At 49.7% G+C, this 16,597-nt stretch overlaps 6 protein-coding genes across 6 annotated transcripts; 3 read left to right on the top strand and 3 right to left on the bottom strand.

Moving 5' to 3' along the window:
• Positions 1 to 365: 365 nt before the first annotated feature.
• On the top strand, positions 366 to 1,548 carry GUITHDRAFT_106481 (hypothetical protein; the record flags this gene model as incomplete). The annotated part of the gene is made up of 5 exons (XM_005834857.1): positions 366 to 731; positions 776 to 901; positions 950 to 1,068; positions 1,117 to 1,159; positions 1,204 to 1,548. 5 exons carry the CDS (start codon positions 366 to 368, stop codon positions 1,546 to 1,548), a joined length of 999 nt encoding a protein of 332 aa, XP_005834914.1.
• Positions 1,549 to 1,570: 22 nt separating this feature from the next.
• GUITHDRAFT_152008 (hypothetical protein) lies at positions 1,571 to 2,378 on the bottom strand. Its single transcript, XM_005834856.1, has 2 exons — positions 2,022 to 2,378; positions 1,571 to 1,969 (listed from the first exon to the last, which is right to left on the bottom strand). Exons 1-2 carry the CDS (start codon positions 2,322 to 2,324, stop codon positions 1,673 to 1,675), a joined length of 600 nt encoding a protein of 199 aa, XP_005834913.1. The 5' UTR covers positions 2,325 to 2,378; the 3' UTR covers positions 1,571 to 1,672.
• Positions 2,379 to 2,840: 462 nt separating this feature from the next.
• On the bottom strand, positions 2,841 to 3,915 carry GUITHDRAFT_69171 (hypothetical protein; the record flags this gene model as incomplete). The annotated part of the gene is made up of 5 exons (XM_005834855.1): positions 2,841 to 2,984; positions 3,034 to 3,256; positions 3,301 to 3,470; positions 3,517 to 3,690; positions 3,763 to 3,915. The coding sequence occupies 5 exons, from the start codon at positions 3,913 to 3,915 to the stop codon at positions 2,841 to 2,843; spliced, it is 864 nt and encodes a 287-aa protein (XP_005834912.1).
• A 6,808-nt stretch (positions 3,916 to 10,723) lies between these two features.
• GUITHDRAFT_69142 (hypothetical protein) lies at positions 10,724 to 11,233 on the bottom strand (the record flags this gene model as incomplete). Its single annotated transcript, XM_005834854.1, has 2 exons — positions 10,724 to 10,930; positions 10,976 to 11,233. Coding segments are annotated over 2 exons (465 nt in total), but the record flags the coding sequence as incomplete, so codon positions are not given.
• A 1,742-nt stretch (positions 11,234 to 12,975) lies between these two features.
• Positions 12,976 to 14,597, top strand: GUITHDRAFT_106478 (hypothetical protein; the record flags this gene model as incomplete). Its single annotated transcript, XM_005834853.1, has 2 exons — positions 12,976 to 14,493; positions 14,550 to 14,597. 2 exons carry the CDS (start codon positions 12,976 to 12,978, stop codon positions 14,595 to 14,597), a joined length of 1,566 nt encoding a protein of 521 aa, XP_005834910.1.
• A 235-nt stretch (positions 14,598 to 14,832) lies between these two features.
• Positions 14,833 to 16,155, top strand: GUITHDRAFT_152007 (hypothetical protein). Its single transcript, XM_005834852.1, has 3 exons — positions 14,833 to 15,664; positions 15,708 to 15,870; positions 15,923 to 16,155. Exons 1-3 carry the CDS (start codon positions 14,838 to 14,840, stop codon positions 16,097 to 16,099), a joined length of 1,167 nt encoding a protein of 388 aa, XP_005834909.1. The 5' UTR covers positions 14,833 to 14,837; the 3' UTR covers positions 16,100 to 16,155.
• Positions 16,156 to 16,597: the final 442 nt, after the last annotated feature.

The following is a 16,597-nucleotide window of genomic DNA, read 5'->3' as shown; positions in this document are numbered from 1 at the left end:
TTCCTCCTCCTCCTCCTCCTCCTCCTCCTCCTCCTCCTCCTCCTCCTCCTCCTCCTCCTCCTCCTCCTCCTCCTCCTCCTCCTCCTCCTCCTCCTCCTCCTCCTCCTCCTCCTCCTCTATCATCTCGCTGCCATTTCATTGATATTCATTCGTCCCTTTCCTTTCGCTCGATCCTCGTAGCTAACCTACCTGACAGTTTCTCTTGTCTCCTTTAGCTCATCTTGTGCAGTCCCATGCATGCCACCCACCTTGTAAGTTTCTCACTTTTGCTTCTGCTTCAATCCGCATGTCCCTTCTGCGTCTTTCCTTCGCTTCTTCCGAGGAAACATGCTTCAGTCGCTCTGTCGGCTGCGAGCAGGGAACAGATGCCAGTCAGGCTGGAGGAGCTTCCGTCAAGCACAGCATACTTCTACGAACCTTCATCGAGGACGCACGTGTACATCCTTGGGACCTTCCATGTGTCGCAGGCAAGCACAGAAGATGTCCGGCAATGCCTCCGGCTCCTCCGACCGCGAGTTGTCTGCCTCGAGCTCTGCTTGGATCGCTTTCTGTGCATGTTCGACTCGTCGCCGTCCAAAACGAAAGAGGAAAGAGGAGGGTCGATCATGAACAAGAGCATCGCCGATCTTTTCATCTCTTCTGTTTACGCCATCCTGCAGCGAGCGGGAATGGAGTCAGGAGGAGAGTTTGTAGCTGCGGTGCAGGAAGCCAAGGCCCTTGGCTGCTCAGTGGTGAGATGAGAGTTGGATGTGTCAAACTGTCTGACGGTGCTCAGGTCTTGGGCGACATCAACGCCACCGACACGTTCGACGAGCTTTCAAAGCTTGTCAGCATCACAGAAATGTTTGACATCCCCTCGGCCCTGCGAGGGATCCGGGGGTTCGCAAGCTCCTTTACACCGGTGCCCCTTCCCATCTGCTAGCACAAACTCGCTCACTCTCCCGTCAAGAGTGCAGGCGGACGCGTCGACTTTCTCCAAGTCTTCAGCGACTCTCGGAGGATCCTCGAGCTGGTTCCTTTCTCAGCTGCCATCTTTCTCAGCTCGTCAATCCTAACAACGATTGCATGGTTGAAACATGATGTGAATGGGTGGAGGCTGACTTGTCTTGGTACAAGGTATGCTGAGAGCGCTGCCGGCGTGTCGCAAGCCTCTCACGAGGTACCGAGTGCTTGAGAGCTGTCGGTTTGTGACTTGTCGAGCAGTCAGTCGATGATCTGATCGTTTCTATCCCTCTCATCGTCATCTTTGCCTTGATCCCGCGAATCCATCCAGTCTTGATCGAATCGCGTGACAAGTTCTTACTGAAATCAATCCTCGAATGTTGCTCCTTGCGCAAACAGCTGCCAGACACTAGGGAGCAGCTTAGAAACAACACAGTGCTTGCTATCGTCGGGCTGCTGCATGTGAACGGGATGCTGCGAATGGCATCGAGCGAAACGGCACTAGACGAGGCATCATACCATGCTGTGTGGTTGAATGACCAAGTATCCGGTGCTTCTCGACGTCCAGGCGCCTCAGCCCATTTACAAGAACAACCCGATACGTAAGAAGCAATCCGAGACAAGCAATCCGAGAACAAGTATGTATTCATCGCCAGTATACAAATCATCAACAACGGCAGGCCACAGATAGATTAAAAGGTCAAACAAGAGGAAACAATAACGACGACATTCAGCGATGCTGCGGATCCAACGGCATGCTGTTGAGCAAGTGGCGATCTTCTTCGGGGATTTGCATCGAGTTGTAGCCGGCAATCGATTTGTAACCAGCACCCGACGAGAGGGATAGGTCCTGCTTCAACCTCGACCCATGGCTTGACTTCGCATGCAACGTGTCGTAACCGCTGAGTGGTGCCAGCGACTGCATGCCGTGCTTGCTGTATCCCTTGGCAGCCGGCATCTTCTTGGACATCATCCCATATCCTCCCTGCGGCATCTGCTGTCTCGGAGATTTCTGATCCATCAGGACCTGCAGATGCAACGTCAGCAACATGGCAAGATGAGCGGCAGTCGAGAAGCACCTCCATCTTCATCATTGGCGCTTCTATGCTCTGCCTCTTCGGATCCTTCACGAAATGCGGCTTGGACCTCTGCCCTTCTCCCCGCGATGGTGGTGGCATTTGTCCGATGTAACCATAGTTGCCTTGCGGAGAAGGAAGTTCAAGTAAAGTAGAGTTGAGTCCCTGCGGTTTTCTCCTCCTCTCATTTGATTCTTCCTCGTGGGAATCTTTCTGGTTACGGTGGCGAGGATCTTCATCATGGTCGTGCAAGCCATCACGAGACTGTGGCGCCTTGGCGAGCATCGAAGATCCATGTTTCGACATGTACGGCCCGGCTGCAAAGCTTCCCTGTCCCTTCTTATCTTCAAAGCCTCCGACATGGAGCTCAATGGTTGGCTGGCCTCTCCTGATCTCCCCAAGCATGGGAGTCGGCTGAACCGGCGTGGACGAGTGAGGCGTGTCATTTTGGGGAACATTCCGATGCCCTTGCTTGCTTGGAAGACGAATCCCTTCGTTGGAGAGCAAGGAGGAGGATGACGACGATTCGGACGGCTTATGATGCTTCTGTTGATTCAAAGAGCTTGATTGAGAATCGTGCGAAGGCTTGCTGTGGGAACTCTTCTTCATTGTCACCTGGAAAACCTGGTGAGTTGCAAGTTGGCGATGCCTGGGGTCGCGCGGTGTCACCTGTTGTTGGGTAGAAGCTTCAGACCTTGCTGAGGGCGATCGTTCACCCCCTCGTGAGCGAGCACTTGCAATCTGCTGCTCGTGAGCTTCGCGCAATCCATCAAAGTAACTGTGAGACTATCAGCATGCTGACGTTGAAGACTGAGCAACGCATCACCTGTTTTGTAAGGCATCTGGCGCGTTTAGTCTCTTGTAAGGATCCATCGATAGCAATCCTTTCATGAATGAAAGAGCCTTCTTTGTTAATTTGCCAACATATCGCTTTTCCAAGGTTTCGGGTCGCGACATATCAGGAAACTGGCAGAAGGCTCAGAATCTGTCATTGATCAACTAAGGCAAGACATACCTTCAACCCCAAGAATCTTGGATTTCGCAAGAACATGTCAGTCTGTTCGTGGGTAAGTGGCCCCATAACTTTTTGTATGACATAGAGCTGATCGATCTCGCTCTCTCCGGGGAACAGCGGTTGCCCGTCTGTCAGCTCCCCCATGATACATCCTATCGCCCACATATCCACTGCCTTCCCGTAGGCTGTGTCTCCAAGTAAGAGCTCTGGCGCTCGGTACCATCTACACAATGTATCAGCTCGCGAGAGTCTTGTGTCGTGCCAGACCTCGTGGCGACATAGTCTGTGAGCTCTCCTCTATTCTTTGAGGTCACTGTTCTCGCAAATCCAAAATCACAAAGTTTTAACGAATGATCAGGGTTGATCAGCAGATTCTCGGGCTTGATATCTCGATGAACAACATTGTGCTCATGACACCAATTAATCGCGCGGCAAAGCTAGGATCATCGTGAGCATGTCAAGCTTGTAAGCTTTCAAGAGAACCTGATAGATATACTTCCTCACAAGCTCTGGAGGCAATCCTGCTGGTTGCTGCTCGAGGATCTCCAGCAAATTCTTTTCTACATACTCAAACACGAGGTAGAGTTTTCCCTTGCGACGAAAGGCCTCTCTAAGCTCGACGATATTCTCATGTTGGAGCATCCTTAAAATCTTGACCTATAGAGAAGAGAGACAAGTCGACATGACAGTCAGAGCTGATGAGTCAGCATTGGTCTTGAAGAGATTCACCTCACGGAGAGTTGTCTTCCTTACGATCTCATCGTCCTCGCTCTCCTTGAACTTCTTGATGGCTACAATCTCCCCAGATTCCTTATTTCGACATCTGAGCACAACGCCATATGCACCCTCTCCCACCACCCCGAGAACTTCGTATTTGTTCATCCTGAACCTCTTGGGGACAGGTGCCAACGCAGGCACACAACAGTCTGTTTGAACCGTTATTTCACTTTCCAAGATGCCATGGTAGTTGGAACAAATTCACTAACAATGCAGTTGCATGAATCATGCACTCAAGAAAATTCACCGTTCTACATTGCAAACTCACATTTCGATTTGACTGCTTCACTAACTTCTTCCTTTCTCGATGTGATATCCTTTTTTCTCGGTCTAAATCGTTACCTTGTCAAACATCCTTTCGATTCATCATCCACCAAAGGCGATTCTTATTTTGATCTTCTGCCCTCTCAAGTATATTTTATGTTCTTTATGTATCTTACGTCAAGCATACCTTGTTCCAACAACAAATATATCGTCTTAGTCCATGGTTGTGGCTCTCACCGTATCTATCTTTCACTCTCTTCCATATCTTGCACGATATCACCTCTATTTTTCCACTCTTCGCTTCTCATATCCATTCTTCTCTTCTCTGATCTCTGATCTGCTCCTGCTATCTCTTCCCGCTATCTCTTCCCACCACACTGCTCATGGACATTGCCGTCAACCGCCGTGGGGCAGACAAATCTGGTGAAAGTAACAATCTTTCAACCTATTTTAGATGCTTTCCTGTTAGTTTTACCTGCTGTTCTGTAGATTTAGCCTAAATCTGCGAAAGGTAGCTAAGCGGCGTTAATTTTTTGATGTGTACCACTATAATCTTACTTTACTTATAGGGTCTCTTGTGGTAATGCGTTACAAGTCAAAAACTCTAAAAGTCAAGATCAACATGGTACCTTTATTTCTATTAGTACCGGTACCTTATAACCTAAGAGTTTGGGTATTACCAGGGGTGTCATGGGTAGATCATTTGCCGTTGAATTTTTAAAAGGATACGCCTTTAAAATGCTAGTTGTGCGTCCAGGTTTCACAGGTTTTCTTCCTGAAGGTCTGCAGGCCAGTGCCCGGTGAAACAATTCTCTGAGAAGCCATTGGCCATACCAAGGGGTGGGTAGCAAAAGTACCCCCGAGAAGATGCCAAAGCATGATAGTAAAAATTGGGTAGGGTCCTGGTGAGAAGGGAAAATGTGATTGCGGGAAGGGTGGGGTAGAGCTCAAACGAAGAGCCGCGATGGTGTTGGAGAGGTTGACAGACGCGTTGCAGTCATCAGGATGGCTGCCGGCGAACGCTAGGCCGGGAGTGCCCAAGGTGAGAGAACAAGTCGTGAAGAGAAATCTGAGTGAGGAGGGAAGGGGAGATGATGAGACTAGGAGGAGAGATGCGAGTGAAGGGGAAAAAGGACGATGATACTGTGCAAGATGAAGCTAGGCCATGAAAGAGCAGAATAGAAATTAAACCCAGATGAGATAATGAGAATAATGAGATGAAGTGTTTTTTTATCTATGGAGGTTTCTATGGCCATATGATACGGATTGATTATTGGTGCGATTTCGACCTGGTGATTTCAGAGACTTTGTTGAAACAGCGAGTGCAAGTTGGCTTGTGTGTCCATATCTTTCAGGCTTTTCTTGGTGGTTGAAGATTCAGGATAATGTAGAACAGATACCGTAGTCAAGAAGAAGAAAGATTCCCTTTACCTCGTCTAGGTTTGATGCCATTTATTGAGGGCTTTGAGTTCATGTGCAAGATCTCTTGTTTATTGCCTTGACATATCTGCTATAACAGAACTGGGATGCCCATTGGGATTGGTTCACCCAGCTCCCCGCGTCCGAGCACATGGCTTCTGCTGGAGCTACTCAGAGGTATCACGCGGAGGGAACCTTCTCGTTCGAGCAGGGACATCCTCTTAGCAGCATCTAACTTCTGCCTTCATACCTGTTGACATTAGATTGATGATGAAAACGAGCAGAACAGAAAGTGTGATTGCTGTGTTGCAAAGCCGGTGGTTTAGTTCACATCTCACTTTATTTACATGATCCGACATGTACAAGAATTTCATGCCTCCCCTCTTGCCTGCTTCAACTTTCCGTACACTCCGCTGACACGCATCCAAGTCAAGGCTCCTTCAGTCATTGTAACCCTCACCTTCTCTCCCGCATCTCTGCCACTCCCGACACGTCGGTCACATGAGTACCGTACTTGGAAAGGAAGTCGTTATACCCCAAGAAGTTTCCTCTGTGCACGAGGTCAGCAACTGAGCGGCTCCTTCCTCCACCTCCTTCACAACCTGGGCACCTCCAACCGCCAGAGATGGTTGATCTCTTGCATGCTCAGACCCTCTCGGAGGTCGTTGAGGCCCTTGATGAACTCAGCCTCGGTTATGAGCCCGTTCCCATCAGCATCGAGAGAATGGAAAGCTGCCTGCTCGGCATGTCAACAGCAGGAGGGAGGAGGCGGAGGAGGCAACCTCAATGGAGTCGAAGCGAAGAAACAGTATCCTCCGGATTTTCTTCTGCGAGATACAATAAGGTCAGTGCAGAAGATGTGCCTTATTCCGCATCACCTTCAGCTCCTCCACGTTCATTTTCAAGTTCTTCTCCATCGGTCGCTCAGACCCTCCCGACGTGCCCTGCCAGAACGCCTGCCATGCGCTCGAGTGATACACTCTGTCCCTGCGATCCTCGTAAAGCTTTTCTAAGGCATGAGAAGGTCGCAGCCCAAGCGGGAGGAAATCGACGGGGGAAGAGAAGACGTTTTTCATATGCTGCCTGTTTGTCTCCGGCCTTGCGATGACATCTGAGCCTTGCCCGACACACATTCCTTCGAACTCCTTGAATGCGCTTCTCCCTTGTCCCTTCTCTCTCCACGTTTCCCACTTCAAGGACTCGAAATCAGCCAGCAGGCTGCACAGCGTGAGTTGAAACTTGGCTGCTTCCTCCTCGCTGACTTCATCCTGTACGATCTCCCTGAGAGCTTTGCACGCGCTCTCCTCCGTGATGGCTCCCTCGGACAGCCGCTGGCCATTGAGGAAGGAAGGGTCCATTCTGTTCACGATCAGGCGGATGCATAGCGCACTCAGCCCGGTGCCCTCAAAGATTCTCTTCAGTTTCCCTTCACAGACAGCGCGGGAAATGGTCCCAACCGTCATGCCCAGCGCTTCTCCTCTGCTCTTGTTCGCTCCTCTGAGCATCACATTCCTGCATTCCATGCTGATCGTGTCGTAGATCTGCGAAGCCTTGGCAGGAAGAACCTTCCGCACATGCGGCACCGCGAGCGTCCAGATCAAGTCGTCGAGATTGACCAGATCTCCATTTGAATCTACGAGCTCAGACACGACACTCTGCACCGCAGGCCTGACGCGATCCACCAGCGCGAACTGTTCTCCAAGAATCCCTTCCTTCATGACTGCAAGGATGCCGCTCTCAAACTCCTTCCCGGTCACCGCCCCGTCGTAGTTCACATCGAACGACAAGAACTGCTCCGCCACCTCCTCCCACTTGCCCTCAATCGCCAGCCAGAGCTCGTAGACCGCGGGATTTGCGGGGATGATGGCGAAGCCTCCTCGCAGCAGTTCATGATAGGAACATCGATCGTCCGTCTTGGGCAAGAAGTGCCAGACAAGGTTAACCTCGAGCTGAGTGAAGCCAACTGAGACTGAGGTAAGAGCTCTCGAAAACTGCTCTTGTGACACCAGCAGAGCCTCTTCCTTGTCGACCTTGCGAAATTCCTTGAGCATCGTCAAACATCTGCTGTGAAACTTCTTCTGAATGTTCATCTTGGCAAACCGCCAGCACAGATTGTCATACTTGATGTGCGATGATCGCTCGTCGTGTCCGTGTGGTGAATCGCTGCACCATATGTCATCGTCGTCTCTGAAGAGGAACTGCAGCATCGAGGAGTCGAGACCCAGGTTCGCGGCCGAGAGAACGTCCAGCTGTCAAGAAAAGACCATCAGTGTTGGCACCTTCACAAGATTCTAGCTACCATCTCTGACTTGGGGGCGCATCCCAAGCCACCTCTGTCGCACTTCATGAAGAGACTATAGATCGCCTGCCACTTCGCCTCGAAGATTTCGTGGACACCAAAAGTTCCTTGCGAAAAGTTTTTACAGAAGGCGATGAAGTCGATGTGAGAGAGCGGTCTGGGCGAGGTCTCATCCGAGAAGCTCTGCAAGTAATCGTCCATCACTGCCAAGTGAGAATCGCTTCGTGAGAGGACTGTGAAAGTTCTCTGAAACTTATTCTCACGCAAGGTCTCAAACGCAAGCAGGAGTTTCGAGAGAAACTCTCTATTCTCCTTTTCATCCTGCATAGCAGCAGTCAACACCTTACTCAGGATGTCGACGAAGGTTTCCATAGTAAGCATCCCTTCCTTCATCCCTTCATTGGCGACGCTCTCGCGCTTCTTCAGACTCCTCTTCTTTTCTTCGTTACACGCGTCGAAGATTTTCCGCCAGTGTCGGGTCAAGACGGTTCGGGTCAGCAAGAACAGTTGGCCGTCCAAGAAGTAGGGGGGCGAGCACGGGTTCGTCAGCTGCCAATCCTTCTCCTGGAACCCTCCGGCGATGCTCTTCATAGTCTGCAGACCATCTCGCTCCTTCATGAACAGCCTTCCTTCCACAAAGGATCGCCAGTCCACGATGCCGTGCAGGTCGGGATCAAGGTGCTCGAGAAGCTTCTGCACGTGCTGAGGCTCCATGTGGATTCCCGACCTCAACAGCGTCTTCACGAATTCCTCCCACGTCACCCAAGACCTCTCTCGCGTCCTCCAGAAACACGTGCGCGAGGAGCAAACATGACAAACACCTTCGTGCATGCTGTGAACCTGTCGATTCTCAGTCTTGTCCAGGCTTTCAAAGTGGGAGATGACAACATCCCACTTGGGCCTCTTGTACTCGGCGTGATTCCCCACAAACCCAGAATGCACTTGGTAGTACTCCTTGCAAAACCTTGAGATCCACTTGGTTGCCACAACGTCAGCGTTGATGTTGAGGCAGGAAGGAGGGATGTCGTTGCTCATTCTCGAGACTTCCTTCTCCTCCAGGTGAAACTGCATCACCTGCATAATTCCCGACTCGTGCGCCTGCACCAGCCATTCACGAAACAGAGTCTTAGGGATATCGAGGGAGTTGGTCTTGTTCTCGATGTTCTTCTTGGCGAGGAACTGGAGGATGTCAAACCACCTGTACCGGAAGACTTCCATCAGGTTCATCTCCTCTCGCGCAAACCGCATCTTGAACTCTTCCAACGACACCTGTGCGCCATCAGCGGCTCGACGACATCGACGTCAACTTACCCGGTTGTCGCCGTTGACGTCGAGGACGTCGATGAGGTACTCGACTTGCTGGTAGGACAGCGGCTTTTCAAGGTGAAACTGTCGCGACAGGTCATGAAACTTCCTGAACGGAAGGAAGTGATGCGAAAGCTTCTCGAACTTCATCGCACACTCTTCCCAGCAAGGGAAGATCAACCGGTACAACTCGATCTCGTCTGGGATGTAGAAGTTCAAGAAGCCGTGAAAGAAGTCGATGTAGCCAATGCTGGGTCCTTCCTTGATAAACTGATCGTCCCTCAATGTAATGCTCCAGATATCTTGCTTCTCTGCCTTGTCAATAATGCCGTCTGCGACCAGGCGATCTAGCGCAAGGACAAAATCAGTCCTAGAGATGAGGGTCTGTGTCTTGGAGGAGATGTCGAAAGATTCGAAGGCAGCCTTGAATTCTTGCCAGTGATTCTCGTAGAGGAGAGCGCGGAAGAGCGAGAACTCCAGCTTGAAGTCTTTGATCAAGAAATCTTTCCAGAACAAGTAAAGGTTCACAGCTTGCGCCTGCTTGTCCCACCATGTGTTTGATTCTGTCTTCCCTGACAGCAAAAGAATTTCATCAGCAGTAAGGGAGCTCATATTCAGACCATTCCTCAGCGCCATGCCAAAGGCTTTCAAGTCCATGAATTCTAGGAAGATATGCTCCTCTTCAAGATGCTTCAGCACCTTCAAGTAGTTGATGTTTGATCCCGATATCATCGCCTTTGCTTCCACATACTGCAACAGCCACTGCACGATGCTCTGCACGAATTTCGGCTCGACAGTGGTGACCATGGAAGTGAAACCATCGACAGCAATCAGCCCCGAGCCCTGGCTGTCCAGCTCTTGACACCGCTCGGCGAGGAGGCTCAGTTTCCTGCGTAGCGTTCCTCTCTGACAGAAATTGGCAAGGATAGCCATCACTCCTCCTCGGCCGTACCACTTGGAAGGCGGCATGTTACGACGAAAAATCTTTACTCTCTCGGGGACCTTGTGTTGATCTTTGCTCTTTGTGTCACTAGTGAAAACCCAGCGACCCTCACTCTTGTAATCGATGCCAAAGCGAACGACAAACTCATGGAAGTCCATAATGAGCTCACGATTGTCAGCAGTGTGGAACATAGACTCAATGTCTTCGTCTTTTGCATCCTGCATTCGCAGATATTTCTGGATTCCATGTTTGAATTCTTCTTTCCGCAGTATCCCGTCTTTATCTTCGTCCATGTCTACAAAGGCTTTGTGCAAAGAATCTGAATAATGTTTCTTGAGCGCGTCAGACACTTTCCTTTCAAATCCTTGCGTGATTCGCAGAACGGGCTTCACCCCAAACCTTGTCAAGAACTCATGATATGCCAAGAAACCATCTCCGTCCAAATCAGTTCTCTTGAACAATCGATTTTTCAAGAGATTGTTGAGAGGCTCATGCTGAAAGATTCTATCCAGACCATCAAAGAATTCTTTTTGTGAGAGGCGACCATCTTTATCCTTGTCAAACGAGTGAAATGCTTGTTTGGCGTCTGAAAACGATTCTCGGATCGCGTCTCGGATCATTGCTTCTTCCTTGAGAGACTCGTCTTGTCCGACCGCTCTTGCATCTGACATTTTCACCGTAGACATCGCCTTGAGAAAATGCTTGTAATTCATGAATTTGCCTTGATCGTTGGTAATCTCAGATATGATTTGATCTATCCGCCTCAGACTCATCCTCGCTCCAACTCTCCGAAGACCTTCGAACAGCTCATCTCGAGTGACTCTCCCGTTTCCACCGACATTCAGCTCTCTGAAGGCTTCAGCCGTGGACCCATATATGTTCAGCAACAGCTTGCAGATTTCATACACGGACATGGAATCGCAACTTCCGTCGACATCAACTTTGATCTCTGCTGCCGAATGGAAATGCTCGAGAAACTCTTGATAGTCGATACTCCCATCACCCTTGGTATCCATGCGTCTGAAAACCTCCTCAAACATCCTGTTTGGAATCTTGATATCCAGCTTCTCTTCAATCACCTGTTTCAATTCACTCTTTGAGATGTATCCGTCGCCGTCAGCATCCATCTTTCTGAAAGATACTGGTAGCGACTTGTAGCGATGCCTCAAGGCTTCAGAGATTCTCTGCTCCATGTCTTGCACAGCCAATTCTTGTACGTCGTTTTGTTGTGAGATGGCGTTTCCTTGAATCTTCTGTGAACAATATCGTTCGTAGGGCACTCGTCCATTCTCAGATGGATCAGCATCATGAATGAACCACTGGATCTGCTGCTTGGTCAAGTTTGGCTCCACAGCAAGCAAAGCCTTTCGGAAAGTGTCGTGAGATAAGAGACCTTCTCGCTTCGTGTCCAATGTCTTGCAGGCTTTCATGAGCCGATCCCACTTGTCTCTCAGCCCGACTGGTTCTTGCTCTACTCCCCCGATCTTCTTCATCATCTCATCGATCCACTGATGCTTGCTTTCAAAGTCTTGCATCAAGGCCATTCTCCGAGAAGTAGCATCTTTGCTCTTCTCTACCTCATCTATATCGTTCCCTTTCATGCTCACTCGCTTGGGTGGCAGGACAGAACGACGGGCGGCAATGGCCGGTTTTTGAGCGCTCGGAGCAGATTTTGTGCTAGCATTGAAGATTGAGGGGTCCAGGTCGACAATGAAAGCTTCTAGATGAGCTGAGATGCCTGATCCTGCCTTGAGCTTTGTGAATGCTTCTTCCACGGAGTCCCAGCATTGCTTCAGATCTCGCTCTGATTTCACCGTGTAGGGGTTACCGTCAGCTTCGTACATGAATGTGACAGGCCTGCTGTATTTCTTCTTAAGTTTCTGCAGAAGCTCAGGCCATGTCACACTCGCTGGAACAGAAACAAACTTTTGCGCGCCATGTTCGTCTTTACATTCAAGGAGCACCTGAAGGACCTCGTCAGGGAATGATGCAGGGAGCCAGCAGTACCTCTTCGAAAGATCTGCCTGAAGACTTGACAGCTGAGGTCGATTGGGCATTGAGCAAGGTGAGGAAGTCTTTGAGAGAGACGAGCCCGTCTTGATCGACCTTGCAGGCATGATACACGATGTCGAGATCGTCCGTAGAGATGTCGTCGCCCCACTCGAGCTCCTTGACCTTCCCTACAAAGTCCTGCAGACTGATCTTACCATCGTGATCGGCATCCATGTCGGCAAAGGCTTCGTAGCCATCGGGGTAGTTGTGGAAGATGATCTCCCGCACCCTCTTCACAGGATCGCCCTTCCTCCCACTCCTCCCCGCCATCCCGATCGCCCCGAAAACAAATTTTACTCAAGAAATTGAAAGCGAAAAGTTCTTAATTCATATTTAAACACCTAAATCCAGATTAACAAATAAATCCCACCTGCCACCAAGCGTGAGGACCTTTGATGTCCAACGCTGAACGAGAGGAGAGGGTAGAGGAGGAGATGAAGGCGGGGAAGGAGTGGAGGGGAAGAGAGAGAGGAGGAGAGGAGGAGAGGAGGGAAGAAGAAAGTTAATAGGTGATTGTAGTTCCTGCGCAACGGACGTGGATAACAGGAGGAAATGGAATGGCAGTAAAGCTCAGAGATTAAGCGAGTCATTGAGAAAGAGCGTGGAATCGAATCGGGCAGAGAGTGAATAAAGGTTCCGGTGGATGAACAGGATAGCAAGTAAAGTAGCTTATCGGGACAAGGAACCCCTCAAAACAAACAGATGCAGTTAAGGGGTTGGTCAAAGTGCTGAAGGAGCAAATGGATGGTCTCTTTGTAACTCTAGATTGTATATCTTGTTTGTCAATTAATCCATGTTGGGTTTTACAGGATTTCTTGGACATGCCGCCTTCCACGGTTCTTCCATAAACCTTTCGTATTTTCGTGACAAGGCGATACCCAATATGAGATTCCCTACTGCGACCATTGTTTTGATGTTCACGTATGGTGTCGGTTTGTTCGGAAGCGAGGAACAGGAATGGCAAGATTCTCCAGGAAGTAAAATTTTGGACGCAACTAGCATGCCCGAGTACCTAGATAAGTACAACGATACCGGCCTCTTCGTTGAATTTTTCCTTCCTTGGTGCGGACATTCCCGTCGTCTCCGGTCTGAGTTTCGTCGAGCAGCAGCAGTTATGGGTGGAAGTCCGATGTTTGCCCGAGTAGACTGCAGCACAGCTGATGGAGCGAATATTTGCCAACAGAACGAGATCACATATCATCCTACACTGCTCTTCTTTCAAAAGGGGCAAGCATATGAATACCTGCACCGAGCTACAGCTGACGAAATGGTGAAATACTGCAGAAGAATGATGGACGATGATGTAAACAGTGTCTGGAAAATTGTACATTTAGTGGATATGCTGGAAAGGGAGCAGGTGGTGGTAGCTGCATTTGTGCAAGATGCCAACGACATCGGTGAACACTTTCTGGTGACCGCGAGGAATCTAAAGGACCAATTGAGCTTTGTATACATCACCAATGTAGGGATCCACAACATCTTGGGGATCTCAACGCTTCCTTCATACATTATTCTTCGTCAACAGCAGGATTCTGTGACATGGCAGCAAGAACAGTCTAGTGACGCAGAATCTCTTGTGATGAAGTTCGGGTTGTGGGTATCGGAGTGGGCAGTTCCGCTGATTGAACCTCTCACTCAAGATAACTATTATTCTAAGTTGGGATCGGGCATCCCCGCGTTGATCCTCTACCGCGATGATTCTGCCAGGTCAGACAAGCTGCAAGTTGCCCTGTACAAGACTGCCGCACATTTCAAGGGTTCATTGAATGTTGCCACTCTTGATGGGATCAGATATCAACAGCTGGCCTTGAAAATGGGCATTCCGCCCAGGACAATTCCCTCACTCGTCTTTGTCGACATCAAGAATGAGTCTCATTACGTGTTTCCCCGCAATCAGCCTCTCCGAGAAGACCTCATCTTCGACTTCGTCCAGAGGGTCTTTGCGCATCAAGTCAGTCCAACGTTGCGATCGGCGGATGCGCCTCTTCACGAGGACGGACCTGTGTACACTCTTGTGGCAAAGGAATTTCGTGGCCGCGTGATGGACCCGGCTAAAGATGTTCTTGTCAATTTTCGAACGAGGTGGTGCGGATTTTGCAACCTCCTCGAGCCGACGTATCGGTCTCTCGCCGTGTCGATGGCACATGTCGATTCACTGGTGCTCTATGAGTTCGATGTCTCTAGCAACGACCCCGAGCCTTACCTGAACCTGACCAGCTATCCCACAATCACTTTGTTCTCGGCTCACAACAAGACAGCCTTGACTTACATGGGTGATCGAAGCGTCTCTGGCTTAACCGAATTTCTGCAGAAGCATGTAAGCATCAAGATTGAGTCACTTCCCGACGGCCATCTCGTGTCTGGTGAACATGCTGAACGTGTGCGATCAGCCATCGACCTGGTGCGAGCTTTTTAAGCACTGTTATGAGAGCGGCCGTGACTGACTTCTCTATGCAGATGAAAAACTCCATCACTCCCATCCTGCATAAACCTAGCTCTTCCTAGACCTCTCTCGTCTTTTTCAAAATTGTTCATAACAGCGAATAAAATCCTAGCTAGTCCCGGCTACTGGTGCCGCCGGCTCTGAGAGAGCCTAGTTAGGTGACCGTACCGTAGTACGCGACAACCGGGGCCGTGAACTCCGGCTCCAAAACCCGCCCTATTCCCCACATCCCCACTCTTACCATCAACGGTCGCGGGCCAGTCGCGGGCGCTGCGCGGGCGGCGAATCTCAATATGGCAGCAATGGCAGGAGCGCTGAGACAGGGATACATCGAGGCTTGTGAGGGAGGAGAGAGGAGGCCGCACTCAGCAGTTGTAGACTTTCTTGATGAAATCGCGGTTAGTGACACTCAGCTTACCTCCCTCATCTTGAAGGGAAACTCGAAGATTGCGTACCCGACACGGTTGGACGATGGGGACTTGGAGGCGCTCCTGAAAGGAATGAGACAAGCAGGAGATTTAGTACTGCGAGAGCTTGACTTGAGCTGGAACAACATATCTGATCATGGTGTCGGCCTTCTGATGGACTATCTTCAGGAATTTGACAATGTGATTGCACTTAGTCTTTCTCATAACAATTTTGGAGTGGAGGGTGCAAAGCGAATTGCGGATGTCATGAACAATCTCCAGAGCTTATCACACCTTTTTCTGGATGGAAACAAAATCGAAGATAAAGGCGGCTTGATCTTGGTAGAGAATCTAGCTCGCAACACTTCTATTCGCACAATAAGTCTTGGTTGTATGGATCTTGGACATCAGACTTTCACGATGTTGGGGAAGGCTTTAGCACAGAACAACAGCATCACTTCTTTGAACGTCGACCGGCCCATTCTTTTCAGCTGTCAAGAAGAAAGCATCTATCACCTTGCTACCGGACTGAAAATCAACAAGAGTCTCAAGTCCCTCTCCATCAAGAATGCTGGGCTGAGAGATCATGGATGTTTCCTGCTGTGCGACAATTTGATGCTGAATCAAACACTAACGGAATTAGACTTGTCGAGCAACAGGCTCACTGAAATATCCGGAAATCACATTCACAATCTGTTGAAGAAAGACCAGAACTTGATTCGGTAAATGTTGCCTTGGAATGTTTGACGAATTAACATGCTGCAGGTTGAAGCTTTCGTGCAATCAACTATGCGATCGAGGCTGCGAGGCTCTTGCACAAGCTCTTCCGGTCAGCAGCGTCGTAGAGCTCGATATTTCTTACAACGAGATTGCGTCACGTGGAATCGAAGCCTTGTCGATCGCCGTCGCTCACAGCACGAAGCTCAAGGTAGTGTTTGCACCTGCAAAAAGCAATTGGTGCTGATGTCACTTCATTGCAGACACTTTTCCTTTGGGGAAATCATTTGGATTCTTCGTCCCTTCAATCATATGTTGCAGCTTGTAACAACTGCAGATCCTTGAGCCACACTGATGTTCTCATGCAAATCGTTGATGGTGAGGCAAATGCTGTGCGCAGAATTGAGCCTTCAAGCTATTACGTTGCTGGACTTGTCTAGAACAGCTTGAAAATTCTGAAAGATTTCACCTTGTAAATGAAACGTTTTGAGAAGCCAGTAATGCCCCTGTCGCCGACGAGGCTTTGCCAAGTTGACTTTGACACTGTACCGTACTGTCGTACAGGCCATATGGTCGCTACTAGTACGGAAAAACTTGCCGAGCAAGGAGTGACTGAGTCAGTAGCGAGGCAGTACAGTCGGCGGGCCCGGTCAGTGATCGGACGCAACGAGACAGGGCTGGCCTTCTAAGCAGTGGCACTAGTAGGGGGGAACTAAGTTTGTTGGTGCTGTGATTGGGGTGGGGTACAATCACGATTGAAAGGGGGTGAGGTCACAAAGGTTTTATAATACTAGGGTACTTTTTACGATATAACCACGGGTGGTAATGTCACAATCGAAAAATGGGGGGGTAGGGGTGAGAATTTCATTAGGGGTCGGCGAGGGATCGCAACGGCCATGCTTCAAGACAGAACGATTTAGTTCCTGAAAAGGAAGCAG

The sequence above is a fragment of the Guillardia theta genome, assembly GCF_000315625.1.
Source record: "Guillardia theta CCMP2712 unplaced genomic scaffold GUITHscaffold_24, whole genome shotgun sequence".
In the NCBI taxonomy this organism is placed as follows: Eukaryota; class Cryptophyceae; order Pyrenomonadales; family Geminigeraceae; genus Guillardia; species Guillardia theta.
Note: the sequence above shows the minus strand (reverse complement) of the source record. Positions and strands in the feature narration are given on the sequence as shown.